Source organism: Mastigoproctus giganteus, chromosome 1 (assembly GCF_048544385.1).
Source record: "Mastigoproctus giganteus isolate SK-2022 chromosome 1, ASM4854438v1, whole genome shotgun sequence".
NCBI classification, from domain to species: Eukaryota; Metazoa; Arthropoda; class Arachnida; order Uropygi; family Thelyphonidae; genus Mastigoproctus; species Mastigoproctus giganteus.
In genome coordinates this window covers 25,887,664-25,903,823 of record NC_143575.1, presented here as the reverse complement: position 1 = coordinate 25,903,823, position 16,160 = coordinate 25,887,664, and the positions used below count along the sequence as shown (strand labels likewise).

The window sequence follows — 16,160 nt, the reverse complement described above, 5'->3', positions numbered from 1 at the left end:
AACTTTTCTCATATTTCGTACACAGAAACAAAAAATATATATTTATATATTTCCTCGATAAATAGAATCATTTTCATTTTTGCTATTATTATTTTAATTCTTAGATCCCTGCAGACTATGGTTGGTGTCAGTGCCAGCAATAAACATATAACAGCTGCCGTGAATGGAGTACTTTATCTTCAGGTAAGAAATTAATACTTTCATTCAAAAATCCGTAAAATGCATTAATAAAAGTAAATATTACATATTTTAAAAGACGAGTTCTTTTGTATTAGAAATAATTTTTTTTTAATGCGAACACGGATTTACTGTTTGTAAAAATAAAAATAAATATATAATCTGGCATTTATTTCGTGATATTGCTTAGCAAATATATATTTACTAATAACAGTAAAAATTAATATTCACTTACGTGTATGAATCTAACTTCTGTGCCCTCCATCTGGTGACAACTTTTGGAATTAATATGCATAATTCTCTTCGACACAAAATGTCTTTGTTTCTTCGATGAATGCAAAGAGGGTCTTGAAGTAAGTTCAGTTTAATTTTGGCTACCCGTTATCATTTCCTTCTGTTATCAGAGGGTGTTGATAACAAGAAATCGATGCATCAGTACCTCCTTAAAGCCCAGCTCGCAACGAAGCAAACTTCATCAGAATGGATATCAATTTGTTACACGTCATATCTCGCGCTATCAGTCATCCCTAGGCAGCCTTTCGTAACAGTGATAACCATCCCCCTTCTTATGACAACGGAGATTCATTCTAATAGACAACATGAATGATTTACCAAGGGAGAATGGCTCTCCCTAATATTACAATTTGTGAATATTTAACAGCACGCAGCGTCTATGAACAGCGCCAACCACAGAGGGAATTCAAACAGGAGCGACAATTACCACTATACACAGAAAGGGTTATTATTCATGTATCTTGGTGGCTACAAGGCAGGAGACCCATCTTGTCCATTATAAACGGTTGAGTGATGCATAGAAAATTGGTACCTGTGTTTAGAATACCGGTATTAATGCACGCTCTCGTCTCCATAGTTAAATCTAAGCTTGCCGTACTATCACTGAAATTATTCTTGAAAGTTAAGTAAACAATTTTCTACTCACATACTTTCCGTTTGTGTAAGATTACATTCATTTAAATAGAAAACTTGTATCGTAGTAATAATAAATACTGGCCACTTAAAACAGTCAAAATAAACTAAATTCACTGTTTACATACTGTAGCAGACGCGTTAGATTTAGACACCGCGCGTGAAACTTCTCAGTTAGCAAGCGTCACCTACCGGTACCCGGAAGTAAAAGTACAGTACAAGAAAAAAAATCAATATATTTAAAAATTATTAATATTGTATATAATTAGTTAAAAAAAGTTCCAGTTTTTTGTGGTGGAAATAACTTCAAAACCAAATGTCGTTGTGGAAAACAAAAACAAAAAAGTGTTGTGGAAATAACTTCAAAACCAAATTTATAGAAATATTTCGAATTTCTTTAAAATCAAAAAATTTTAACATTTTTGATATAATGTAATGTGGCTTTAGGATGGCCATAGCTATTAATATTAATAGCGGTAAATAGTTCATTTTTAAGATGAAGATTTTTTTTTTACCAATTTTTGGGTAATCAATGATGGAGGTGCATTTCCGCCTTTTTTGCTGTTTTATTTAAAAAATGGTAGAAAGATTAAATAGGTGTTAGATTGATGAGCAACTTCAAGTTAGACTAATAAGCAACTTCAATGAGTTGGCCTTGGTAGGAGGAAACGAAGAGGTAATATTCATTGAAGATTAAAATTACTTTAGAAAGTGAAAATAATTTTTCCTAGAGAAATTAAATTAAGGATAAATTGTATCAAAGTCTACTAACAATGGAAACTTCTTGCGGTTTAAGTCTCATGATCACCCTTAGAATTAAAAGATTGACGTAAACCGGTTTGCAATATAACAAAGTTTTATTAAATGCGAATATAGAATTTAATTAAAATTGTTATAAAAACTACTTGAAATATGCCTTCATCAATGGCGGGAATGCAGTGCTCAATGTTTCAGTTTTATTTCGCAGGACTGCTGGGATATTTATTACTAAATTTATCTTGGAATTGCATAAATGATTTGGATTCACAGTAATACTCCAATATAAACGCACTTTCTTCTCTGGAAAATCCTGTATTTACGCATCATAATAATAAATAATGTATTACTCCTTATTCACAACAATGTCATAATGAAAATGCCTTCTGCCACCTGTATAAAAAATTTTGGCAATATGTTCGATGGCACTATGTACCCTGTTACCATAGTTGTCTCGGTAAAGTCTGTTAACCAATGGGTTGTGCAATAAATCGATAACCCTGTATAATATTTTTGTATATTAGATTGATCGTTAGCACCTCTAACGATCAATTAAAAAATGATCCAATACATTACATAAATGGACGATGTACTTGAATTAATTCAACATAGCATGGGTTCAGTTGGTGGCCGAAACTAGTGTAATTTTAAGATATTATTGTAGCAATAATATCTCAGTTCTTTCAGTGCTGCTGTCGGCGGACAGCACGCCCTTATGCCACGTTCTGATGCGTTGTATAGATTTTAAAAAGGGCTCAGATCTTCGGATCTGAGAGAGAGAGGGACAAGAAAAGAGAATGAAGGTGACTTTATCATGAAAGTACCATCTCCTTCGTGGTAAAATGAAGCACTGCAGGGTGTACATGACCTGATAAATTTCTGAAATATCCTGTAGCCTTTTGTCGTCCTTGCAAAAACAATCAGGGGATCCAGTCCATGGTATGAGAACATTCCCCACACAATTATGGGTTGCTTCGACACTGTTTCCGTATTTAAAGAGTGTAAACCGAGATTTATCACACCACAATAGCTGTTTCCAATCTCTACAGTCCAATAGAGTTGATTCAAAACATTACTGGAGTTTTTGTTTCTGATTTTTGTTTGAAATAAGTGGTTTACTGAGAAGTCAGATACCGAAGAGCCAAAATTTATCACATTTACTTAAAGCTCTCGGTTTCTCTCTCCTTCAATATCTTCTTCCTGTCGCAATTACTTCTGGAAGCGGATACCCTGTTTTCTCCAATCATCACTTATCATTCTAAATATTTCAGTTAAGTGTTAGTCATTTTCTCTGCTGACAGGATTTAAGGGATACAGGTTGATCATAAATAATTAATTTGATTAAATTCTCATTGATTAAATTTTAATATAGTTGAAAGATTTAAATATATCTACGTTTCAATGCAAATAAGCTAAGATTTCTAATAATTTGGACAGGTAATGAGTCAAAATTCCTAAGCCCCACTAAAAGAAATATAGTCCACTCTAATCTTGCAATAGTATTCATCACTAACTAGAATTTAGCAGGTAGAAAAAGAGAAAATATTGCTTTGAAACAACAATTGGCTTACCGTCTAGAAGTTTTAGCTTGATATTTTTAATTTACAATCTAAAGTAAGAGTATTATAAATCAAACCGATCAAATAATGGTCCAGGTATTAAACAATGAGATATTTAAAGAAATTATCAAATTAAAAGTTTAATAATAATTAAATAAATTGCCATTAATTGTTTCTTCATAGGCTTTTGTTTTTTTTTTTTTTATATCTTTTAGAGAAATAGCTACGTATCTGTGTATGTCGATAACAATTCCAGACATCTGGTGAAAATTATGAGAGGATCTCAAGTTTCAGGGTATCTTGCTGGTATCTAGATCAAAGGTGTTAACTGTACGTTTTCTGTGACAAGGGATGAGAATCCTTCAACTGGTAAGCTGAAGTGATAAACTCTCTCTCTCTCTGTAAGTGGTTCTCTTTAATGGATCCAATGGAGATTTCTCTGATGTAGAAATTCTTTTGTTTTGTAAGATCGGCGGTGGTCTCGTTGTGTAAGAAGATGGACAGAAAGATGGAATTTTAACTGTTTATGTAAAATAAAAATTAAAAAAGTGTGTAAATATGTCTGCTTTATTTAAAGAGACAAACTTACATATTGATATGTTTCTAACAATATTTGGTAAAATAAATTCTTCAATTTCTTTGGTAATAACACGATACCAATATGAACATGCAGATAAGTTAAAAATAAGATAAACTTCCATTTTCATGTACATATCTTATGTTCATTTTGTTTATGCGATATAAAATCGGTAATATTAGCACTGAGAGTTTAAAAATGACAGCTGCTGCTGTTGTTGTTATCGAGTTTTAACAGCATCAGCGACTAAGGCCTTACTGCTATTTGTATATTGTCTGTACATTGCGTCTGTTCTGTGGTCGATTTTCTGTTTGTTGGATGAAAAACTTGATTTTCCCGAAAAAAAAAACCATGCTGCCCTCGCTTGAGACCAACTAATCAGCCACGTTGTGAAAAAAGCCCGTAAAACTTCCTGACGTCACCGACGGGACTCGAACTCACGTCTTTTTCACCCGGTGTGGGGAGGACGGTGATCCTACTGACTGTACTACCCAGAGGGCATTGGCAGCTGCGAAATTTATCATAGAATGGAAGTAGAGCATGATGACATAATCGTTCGGATCGAACTATATGGTCTCTTGACGGTAGCAGGTTGACATCGATTAGTCAGACTGGTCAGTAACAAGTTTACCAAGACTGATCGGAGCATAAATACCTCTAGTGTAGTGATGAAGGTGCAGAACGAGGGATGCCTTTGAATGATTTGGAAAAGGCATGGTTCTGTAACCACAAAGTATTCTTTAGGAAGGCAACTCCATCTGAATGTTGCCAGATGAAAGCTAAATAGCACTTGATATCAGCAGTTGATACCCGAGATGCGAATATATTTGCAATACAGTCCTGACCTTGTCTTTTCTGATTTTCATGTGCTTGGCCACTTGTAGAATGAAGTACTCCTGCTAGAGCAAATGCAGATCATTATGAGATGAGAAAACTTGTCTATTCATCTCATAATTGACTCGAACTTCGTAATCGTACCAGTCCGTTACGACAATTTTTATGAATGTCCAAAATTATATGGTTTCTTGCTATTATAATTTAAATAGCTGCAAGAATTGTAACGTAGATAATGTTATGAATGTACTTTGGTTTCTAGAAGCTAAAGATGATATTTGTCCAGTTGCAAAAGTAGGTGACTGTTCGGTATCTACAAAATATGAGTTTTACGCTATGAATGCTGGAAAATGTTATTATTTCTACAGTGAAAAAGTTATTGTTTTCGTACAAACTATTATGGATACCCAAAATGTTTTGACATTATATATTTCCTAAATGGACAAACACTCATACCGATGGAACATTAACGTCTCCAAAGAGTAATTTCTCCTTCCCTCCTCAAAATTCCGCGATGCACCCCCCTGACTTTCAACATCCTGATTATTAATACCTTTCTCTAAAGTTTGGTCTTTGGATCCATACCGGAGCACTACGTTCTCTTGAATAAACCCTTACTGGCGCCACCTTTACTGCACTGTTTGCAGTATTTCGGCAATTGGTGTCGTTCGATGGTTCTTTGCATTTGCTGATGATGAACATAAAGAATGTGAAAGAAGATTCCACAAAATCTAAAACTCCGATGAGGGAAATCCCTAACCAGATTCCAACGAATCCACCAAGAAAGCTAAAAAACTCGATTTGCTGGGGAAAAAAATAAAGAAGAATTAAAAATGAGACGTCCCAATTATAAGTTAATCAACAGTTATTATTTCAGTAAAGTAAGAGAAATTAGAGAATTTCATGCTTCAAGGTAAACCATAAAGCAATGAGGTAATTTCATAATAAAAATGCCTTCATTGATGAAATCTTATTGATAAAATTCTTTTATGTTTGAAAGATAAAAAAAATCTATTAATACTGTTAATGCATGATGAAATATATCAAAGTGTATTTTATACCACCTTACCTCATACTTGGCCCGGTAAGTGTATTTGGTCACTTCGGTGCTTTTGAAAAATATCATCAGAACAGCAGTACGGTTCCTAATTAAAACAATTAGCATTTCATCATCAATGCGGACATCTACCATAATTTCATACATGAAGAAAATTCTATTACAAATAATGAATTATATAAAACGCCATGAAGTTTGAATCAATTGGAATTAATTAAAATATAAAAATAAACAATTAAAATATTAATTTTAATTACTCTAAAAGTTAAAGTTTCTTTTTACTGTTAGAAAAGTATATCTTACTTTTTCATTTTCGTCTCCATATTTCGTTTTATTCCCGCATATATTTAATCGGCCCTAAGGCAGAAAGCCCAATCATCCAGTAGTTTTAACCCCATTTCTTAAATCATTTTAGTTGCATACTTACCACTCGATCTTAGTCCCAGCTGCCTCTTCTATGCCCTAAAGAGAAACGAAGCGAATCATAAGATTTTAATGATTAATTAGCCAAGAAATTCAATAAAGTGTCTTAATAGATCAGAGGCATGTGACTTGATAAATCGCTCTCTTATCAAAGCATGCGTTTATGAACGCTTTGAATAATTTCTTAATTATTTTGGAGTTTAAAAAAACTTCTTGGCAAAATACATTTTTGATGAACGCTTGATCAAAAAATCTTACAAAGCAGATGAGGTGGGCGTTCACTTGAAATATATCGTGAATAAATAAAATTACCGAACGTGTGGCGAAAAGATTATGGTGCAGTGTGCTCTCATAAAGTCACAGGCGAAATGGTTCCGTTTTCTTTAACAAACCCCTTTTTAATAAATACAGGTTCTTCTCGGGGAAAACCCGTCTTAGGTGCCGCATTAATAAATGCTGCATTGAAATGAAACTGTGTCACTTCATATTCTACGACACCGTTTGCTCATTGTTATAGTACACTGAAATAACAGAATTCACGGGATACCTGGTTCCTGCGCAACGCGACGCTGTCACCCCTCTCGCTAGTGGATTAATCCGCCGCTGGGCAGGTATATAGGTACACTGCATCACCGCATTCACGTAGACGAAAATTCGATGACAGTATGGATAAACGTCGTGAGTTAACCGACTTTGAAAGAGGGATGATAGTGGGTGCCCGACGCATGGGTTATACCACCTTACCACTTGCGGAGGTGGTACAGAAATTGCACTATCCCCATTCGACAGTATCAAGAGTGTTTCGGGAATACGCCATTTCCGGAATAACATCTCATTGTGGACAGCGCTGTGGGCGGAGAAAGCTGATGGATGAACGTGGCCGTCGACGTCTGTCTCACATTGTTTCAGCCAACCGGAGAGCGACAGTGGCACAAATCATCGCAAACTTCAACGAGGGAGGTGTCACCACCAAGACCATCAGGTGAACATTAGCCTCAATATGTTATAGGAGCCGCCGACCCACCAGAGTCCCATTGCTAACACTACGACACAGGACTCTAAGCCTCAACTGTGCGAAAGAACATCGGCACTGGACCTTGGATGATTGGAGATGGGTCTCCTGGTCCAGTGAGTCCCGTTTCCAGTCATTTCGAGCGGACGGGAGGGTGAGTATCTTGGGAAAACCGCACAAAGCTATGCACCCGTCATGTCAACAAGGAACTGTTCAGGCAGGTGGACGGTCGGTAATGGTCTGGGGCGTGTTCAACTGGCACACGTTGGGAGTTCTGGTACGTCTATATGCATCTCTGAACGGTACAGGTTTTTCGTGTCCATCCTTTCAGACCATCTGCATCCCTTCATAGTCATGGTCGTCGTGCACCCACAGGGCAATGGACTCTTCCAGCAAGACGATGCACCTCCCCACAGAGCTGTGGTGACTAGAACATGGTTCGAAGAGCATTCTGCAGATTTTACTACCATGGATTGGCCTATCCATTCACCGGACATGAACCCTGTGGAGCATCTTTGGGATGCTGTGGAAAGGTCCGTTCGAGCTTTGGTTTCTCCACCCAGAATGCGACGGATATTATGGACAGCGGTGCTGCAAGCATGGATGGAAATACCTGTGGAACGCTTTCATGAACTAGTGCACTCAATGCATTGCCGTGTGATCGCCCTTATCCGGATGAAAGGTCGGCTTACCCGTTACTAGGTAGGTATATCATGATTTCTGTCCACTCAGTGTACGTTGATCGATGGATTGATATATTTTTTTTCTAATAATAAGAGTATAGCCAATTTTTCTAGATATATCACTTACTGTTTCTATGATTTCCTCCTTGACATTTATATCAAACTTCCGATCACTATAACAATTAAAAATGAGAAAATTCATTAAATTAGAGTAGTGGATGTAGATTCAAGAATATTGTAACCAAACTTCTTTAAAATGCAATAAAATAGACTTGGAATGATTCTATAGTTATTGAAAGTTACAATATGGTTACTTACTGGCAGGCAGGTTGGCATTCTTCGTAGCAGAGGGTGAAGTTGATTTGCTCAATGCAGAGGTTATCGCCTACATAAAAAAAGGGGAAAAAATGGTCTGATTACAATAATAGAAAGTATTATCCTTAGTTTTTAAAATAGAAACGATTTTACAAAATTATTTAAAAAATACAAAGTTACATACTTTCTTCACAGAATTTGAGGCTATGTGGATAGAGGTTAGATGGCTGAACACAACCACATGAATCTATGCTTTTGTTTAAGGAACATTCCTGCACACACATCTGTAAGAAAATATCAATTCTGGGAGATCAATACCGCTATATTAAATCAGTTGATGATTATTCATTAGATGGTATCATTATTGCCTTTTAATTCTAAGAAATCATGTGTGATTTGAAGTCCATTTTATGTTTGGTGGACAAAAACCAGCTAGAGACTAGCTGAGACCGACTAACTTGGCCACACTGTGAAAAAGCTCTATAAAAATTCCCCCATCATCGATGGAATTCTAACTCCAGTCTTTTGAACCTTGTGTAGATGGGACGCGATCCTACCAACTGTGCTACCAGTGAGGGCAGTTATAGACTTAATTAAGAACAAATTTTATTTTTCCCTTTGTTTTCTTACATCTCTTCAGACATTATTGGATGCACAATAATCACTTGTTGAAAATGTTTTCGTATGATCAAAATCCCCATGCGTTTATAACATGCGTTATAAAAATTTTAATAAATTATAAAAATTTATTTAATTGAAGTACAAATACCAACTTGAATAAATGCAATTATTTTATATACAGTAACGAGTAACTGTAAATGTACCTCAGGCGTAAGGGGACCATTAGCACCTCTAGTTATCCACTTTTTCACGTAGTCTGTGCAGTTTGATTGATATGGATAAGGAAGCAAGTTTGTTATAATCTAGTTAGAAAAACAATGGAATAGTTTTCGTAAGAAAAACAAAATTTTATATTTACATTTCTATTTTAGAATAACAACAGCCTATCATTCCTGTCATCTTTGATGCATTATTATTTTAGGTCACCAATTTTTATTTCTTATAATCACTACTTTTAGCAATACGTTCAGATCACAATTTTAAAATTGCGATCTGAACATTTTATCTGCATTGTAATCTGAACATTTTAAAATAATTTTAAAATGTTCCTATCAGCGTTATCTGATTTTACGCTAATTGATACGTCTTAATGCAATTTCGTGACAATAGATGGCGCAACAACACAAATAATTCTACTGGAAAGCTCAATTATAAATATATTTAGAATTACAGTATATATAATTAAAATTATAAATATATAATTAAAGTTATATATAGAAATAACTTTAAAAATATTGGAAAACAGTCTTTGGGCTTCGGGTTGTATATCACAAAATTTTCTAGCGAAGCTGATGAAGAGGCACTTCGTCTCGAAAGCTACTGTATATTTTATTATTTTTATCCATATTTTATTGTATTTTTACGCTTTTATCTTATTGTATTTTAACGCTTTTATTTTATTTTATATTTTATCTCTGTTTTAGTATTTTATGTAGATATTATTTATTTATTTTAATAAATTTATTTTAAGTCAGTTAGTCGGTCGTCGCTAGAACGTTTTGTGATGTGAACTTTAAAAATAATTTTATAGTAAAATTCCAGTTTGATTCAAATTTTGTCGTATTATGACAAATAAAGACGCCATTTCATACCTCTTTGAAATGAACTACATATGCTTTTTTAGGAAAGATGGTAAGGCCCTCAGTAAATGGATTGAAGATGACCCAGGGTGAATGGATAGCTATTTGTCCAGCTACTTCACGGTCAAGTCTGAAGTATTCATCTGGTTCGAAGTCAATAGTTATGTGCATCACTAAGAATCAAACCATCAAATTAGAATTCAAGATAATCATTTTTATTAAAGAAAAAATAGTCTTTTAATAATTTTAAAGTCAAATTCAAAAGAAGATGTATAACACTACCAGTTCTAACAGGAACTCGAGGCATTTCTAAAGTAGCTTTGGACCATCTAGAATTAATGATATAGCATCGTTTTTGCTTCCCATAGATGTCAATATAGGAGAATGGTTGGTATGTCGTATTCCTGGATAAAAAACAAGAAAAAGCAATTAGAAAAATTACGTTCCTCATGGATTGATATTATTAAAATTATATTTTTGTTTCTACATAATAAGGTAACTTATCAAGTAGTATTATTTAATGAAAGGAATCTGTAAGGATTTAAAAAGGATGCCTGCTTAGATATACACTGTATTTATTCAAATGAAGACATGCGATGTCTTCTGAGTGGTTCTTTGAGCGGCCAGAAAAGGTAGAAATATCAGTGCAAAGTCTTCTTAGTAGGGAGATAGAGTTAACACTTAAAATTAAATCTCCCTCCAATGTTTAGTGCGGGAATACACGCAACGGGTAAGAAAAACCCAAATTTGCTCTTGTTACATTTAAATGCGATTTTTTAAAAATAATTCTGAAGTTCTAAAAAAGTCTAAATGCTTTTTACTTATGAGCCTGTTTCTCTTTTATTTATCAACCAAACTCATGCATACCATATAATGCATACCAGCACGTGATACTTGCAAAATTTGACCCTTTGGGGAACTGAATTGAAGACATCACGATTATCTCGTTTAACAAAATTACAAAAACACTCAAGTCAGAGTGCGCACTTAGTGTTCATAGTTATTAGAGGAATATCGCATGAGCTAAAACAATTGCAAATATTAATATAGACGGACTGTTAATCCAAACTTACTGACATAAGTCACTTGTTATATTTGTTCCTTGAATCTGGCAATTGGTAATCATCGGGTAAGAACGATGTCCTAACTGAAATAAGATTTCTTGCGTTGCCCTGTCTTCTGCTACGTAAGCTTCTGGTGTTGGATACTACAACAGAAAGAAAGGATCAAAACTGAAAGAAAATACACCAAAATTTTAAAAAGAAAATAGACTAAAATAAATTAGCACTAAAAACACCCCATTAATTTCCAACGATTTCTGTAGAACAGGGAAGGAAATGGAGCGAAGCGAAAGTCAATGAATTTTAGGAAAATGGACTTTTGGGAAACACGAAGAGCAAGAATAGGTGCATGTATACCAACACTAGGAGTATAGGAAATAAATTTGATGAACTTGAAGTGCTGGTCAAAACATCAAAGGCGGATATTGCTGTTGGTACAGAAGAGATGTGGTGTCTCTGCTATACCAACAGCACACAAATATAAGCAGTGCAGAATTGGAATTTGGGGAGTACAATGTGTAGAGAAAGGATAAACAGGATAGGACGGGAGGAGGGATTACACAGTTAAGAAACACATAAAATCTCAGAAAATGCACCCAGTTGACATTGGTGGATAGTGCAATGTTGAGTCAGTTTGGTGTGACAGACACTGGGAAAGCAAGAATGAGAGTAGAAGTGTGTTATAGGCTTAATGATTCTGATGAGTATAACGAACAACTGTACAGAGAACTGGAGTGGGCGAGTAAATATGAATGTTTCATAATGGTGGATTTTAACTTCCCAGATATTGACTGAAATTTGTGGGTTGGTCACTCGCGAACTAGCAAGACTTTTGTGGAGTCTGCGCGGTAGCAGAGTGGCATCGTCACCGTCCTCCCTACACCGGGTGTAAAAGGTCCGGGTTCGAATCCGGTCGACGACGCGAAGAACTTTAATCGGCCTTTTTCACTCCGTAGTTGAGTTAGTCGCTCTCAGGCGTAGATAGCAAGGTCTCCCCCCAAAAAGAAACTAGGGTTTTTTTCGTCCAGCAATACAGGCAAATCGACCAGAGAACATACGCAATTTACAGCATATAAATACTGGTTTATGTAATGAATTACCGGTGACCCTAATATAATAATAAAATAAAAGACTTTTGTGGATTTATTGGATAATTGTTTTCTATAGCAGCATGTTGGAGAGGCAACCAGAGGGAATAACACTCTTGATGTGATTATCAGCAGTGATTATTCATGCATTAAGAATCTGCAGCTAAAGGAACCCTAGGGGCAGCGATCACAATGTACTCGTGGGATTTACTTAAAGATGTAACTATCATCAGAGGTAAAGGATTTTGCTTTCATAAAGGTGACTACAGTGATCTCTCTCGGCGCCTCCGTAGCCAGGTGGGAAGGAGCAGCAGTGCGTAGCACACGCTTCTTGATTAGACCGGGGTTCGAGCCCATGACCACCGCATATCCCGGAGAAATATGGCCTTAGTTGCTAATGCTCCTAAAAACCAAATAACAAACAAACAACAACAAACAGTGATCTCAGTGATGTCAGATGCAAGGTAATGCACCCATGTGCATTACCTTGCACTTGCAATGTTAAACTTCAACTGCCATTTCTCAGCCCATAGACCTAATTTTTCTAAATCTTGTTGCAGTAGAATATCATCATTACTGTCGTTAACCACTCTGCTAACCTTTGTATCATCTACAAACTTAGACATTAAGCCTGATATACCTTCATCAGTATCATTAATACATATTGAAAACAACAGTGGACCCAGCACTGAACCCTGGGGAACTCCACTGATAACATTAATCCACAAAGAGCAGTGCCCATTGATGACCACTCTGTTTTCTTCCACTTAACCATCCCTTTATCCATTGCAGTAACTTGTCCTTAATGCCACATTGCTCCAGTTTCTACACCAATCTTTTATGTGCAACAGTATCAAAAGTCTTTTCTGAAATTTTCAGTATCAAAAACCTTTTCTTGCATCCAGTTCCTTTCTCACTGCATCATACTGTACTTCGTCATGTATATCAAGTTGACGTTCATCAGTGTCTTCATCTCCATCGGAGTGTATAGAAAAACGGTCGGGTGGTTCAAGAATAGGTAGTACTTATTATTATTATTATTAGCAGCTATATGGTGCAAGGAAGCCTGAGGCTTATGCTGCACAGCCAAAAAAAAATTCTTGAGTTACCCTGAGAGAGAGAGAGAGAGAGAGAGAGAGAGAGAGAGAGAGAGAGAGAGAGAGAGAGAGAGAGAGAGTAGAAGGGAATCACCAAGAAAGAGAAGAATGATATCCAGCTCAGGACCCTGGGTGTGCCAAGCCCATACTCACCAGATGTGAGCCCCTGGGTATAAAAGTTGCTCCGTTCCTGTGAACATGACGCCCGAAAAGCTCCAGTCCGACCCAAGGAATGCAGAGAACAATCCCACCCCCCATATCCAACTCCACCAGACCCCCAAATCCAACTCCAAAGCCCAGCCACAGGACCGAAAGAAACAATCGGTCCACACCTATCAAACAGCCCAGACCTCAAAAATCCAATTCTATGCCAATCAAAGTAATGGCCTCCACGCCGCCAGAAGTACGGCGCCTGCAGACAGCAGCCATGAGCGCCCACTGCCGAGACCGCACGGTCCGAACACCACGGCTCCGACAGTGGGGAAGATGTCCCACCCGCCCCACAAAACAGATGTCGCCATCCTCAAGAACTACTAGCGAGTTGGACCAGGAGAGCCGGAAAAGAAGCTTCCTACATCCAAAATAAAGGCAATCCCTGTTGATTTATAATAAAACTTATTTATTAGGGATGTGGATGATGTCCAACTACAGGAAACCCCCCATAACATTTGTATTGCTGAATAAATTCAATTAATTTGACCTCCGGGCAAGCAAGAATTAATAAGATTGAATTTCCTTATATTAAATAATACCCACATACTTAGAATGAATAATGTGATATAAATAAAAGTATTTCAAAAACATACATGCATAGGAATATTTTTACTCACCATATAATGATATAACAACATCCATCTGCCTTATGCATGTGTACAAAAATTTATAATGCTTTTGTTTTCATCTTAAGATGACATAATCTTCAAGAATTAAATTATAAAATAATATTCTTTTCAATAAGAGGTTCTACTTTAATGTATAAGGAACACTATTTATTATCTTTTGGGATAAATTATATAGTAAAGCCTATCCAATGGAACATCCAATCTTTTACACTGCCATATCACTGTCAGCTTGATTGAATACATCTTAAGGTAAGTTTTTTTGTTGCATTTACATTATATTCATATTTCTTACAGAAAACTAGCTCAACTGCAAATTTAGTAGCTGCTTGTTAGTATTCTTTTATTATGTCACAATGGTAAATATAAACACAGAATGATAAGTGATAAGAGCATTTTCTGAGAATGAATTCACCTTGGAGGGGGGGGAGAGAATTTCGGTTCTTTATTTTAGGCCTGGATAATACTTGGATTAGAATGTATGGATGAATATGAACAAGTGATAATGGTGATAGGATGGTTTTTTTTTTTTTTTTTTTTGACACATCAACTATTTAGGTCACCAGTTCTTGCAGTGCTTGAATTTATATAGATTGCATGGGCTAAAAATAAGGAATAACTCATGGGAAAAATTGTATATAAAATGTATTTCAGATAATTTTTTAAATTTTTATTTTATTAGTTCTTTATTTTTGGAACATCAACTGCTCAAACCATGGTGCACCAGTTCTTATGGGCAATGAGATTTGTGAAGGGAACAAAGGGGTGCTCTTACCAAAACATGCTTCAGTTCTGCAAATTGCAGTGTATGGAGACCAGGCACCTGCAAAGTGATCCAACTGAGGTGCCTAAGGCCCCGAATGAATTGAGCAAGTTCAGTGCTGATGCGATTCTTCCTCTTTCTTAGGCTCTGCACATGAGGGTACATAAATTCAAATTGAGGAAAGATGATTGCAGAAATGTGTGGAAGTTCTCCTTTAGCCAGAGAGTGGTTGACTGCTGGAACAAGCCTCCATCTGCTGTTGTGGAAGTTGATAGCCCAAATAAATTCAAGGAAGAACTAGACAAACTATTGGAGGGAAAGGATAGGTGAAATCTTTTTTTTTTTTTTTTTTTTGGCTGATCCGATAAACTTGCTCTCTTGCATCATATGCCACTGGTAATGCTAATTAAAAGATATGAAAAATGTTTTCCGATATATGTACTTAAAGCATAAAGGACATGGGTTTATATTTTCAGGAGAAACGATATTTTATTAAATTTTATTTTCACATCCCACATCTTATTGTGGGGTTGTGGGAAATTACAAAAAATTAATATAATTATGTGGATAATTATTCTAATGAGAACACTTTTATAAAACTGAATATGGTGAGTAAATAGAATTTTGAGATGCTTAGGATGAAAATTTGCAGGTTTAAGAAAATTCAAAAAAAAAAAATATTACATTCCAGTTTTCCATGCCTTCCTGTGACACAAAGTGAAACAGACCATACTGGGAAAAGAGTCTTATGTTATGTGCTTCTTTATTTCGAATTGTGCAAGTAATGTCTGCTGAGCATCATAAACAGCAAACTGAATATTCTTTTGTGTGAGAACAAAGAGATTATTGTGAAGTGGATTTGAGTTGGTAGCTATCTCCCACTTCATGTTTGGATCTCGTGAGCAGGTTTTTTGGCTGTAGATTGGTGCTGGCTATTGCCCCTTCTTGCCACTCTCCTTTGCAGTCATTTCAGCTACATGGGCCAGGTGAGGGCACTTATTTCCACTGCCAATCTCAAGCAGAGCAAGTAAGGCTCTCCTTCTCCATGAGTTATTTCTGGTTTTTCAGCTGAATTGGCCTGAAAAACATGCACTTATATAGACATAAAAAGTTACAAACAACTTTGTATAAATCCAAAGCAGCTCCACATTCTTCCTGAAATTAGGCCTCCAGACCTGTATACAGTGCTCAAGATGTGGCCCAACCAATGCCTTATACAATATAATAATCACCTGCTTATTCCTGCAAGTAAAACCTCATGAACTGTCCTGGTAGCTTGTCTGCACTGCTCA

General features: G+C 36.0%; 1 protein-coding gene across 1 annotated transcript; it reads left to right on the top strand.

The window, feature by feature from the left end:
• The first annotated feature begins 110 nt into the window (after positions 1-110).
• Positions 111-10,144, top strand: LOC150090653 (erythroferrone-like). The gene is made up of 3 exons (XM_090379307.1): positions 111-183; positions 3,635-3,788; positions 10,065-10,144. Exons 1-2 carry the CDS (start codon positions 118-120, stop codon positions 3,731-3,733), a joined length of 165 nt encoding a protein of 54 aa, XP_090235433.1. The 5' UTR covers positions 111-117; the 3' UTR covers positions 3,734-3,788; positions 10,065-10,144.
• The last annotated feature ends 6,016 nt before the right edge of the window (positions 10,145-16,160 follow it).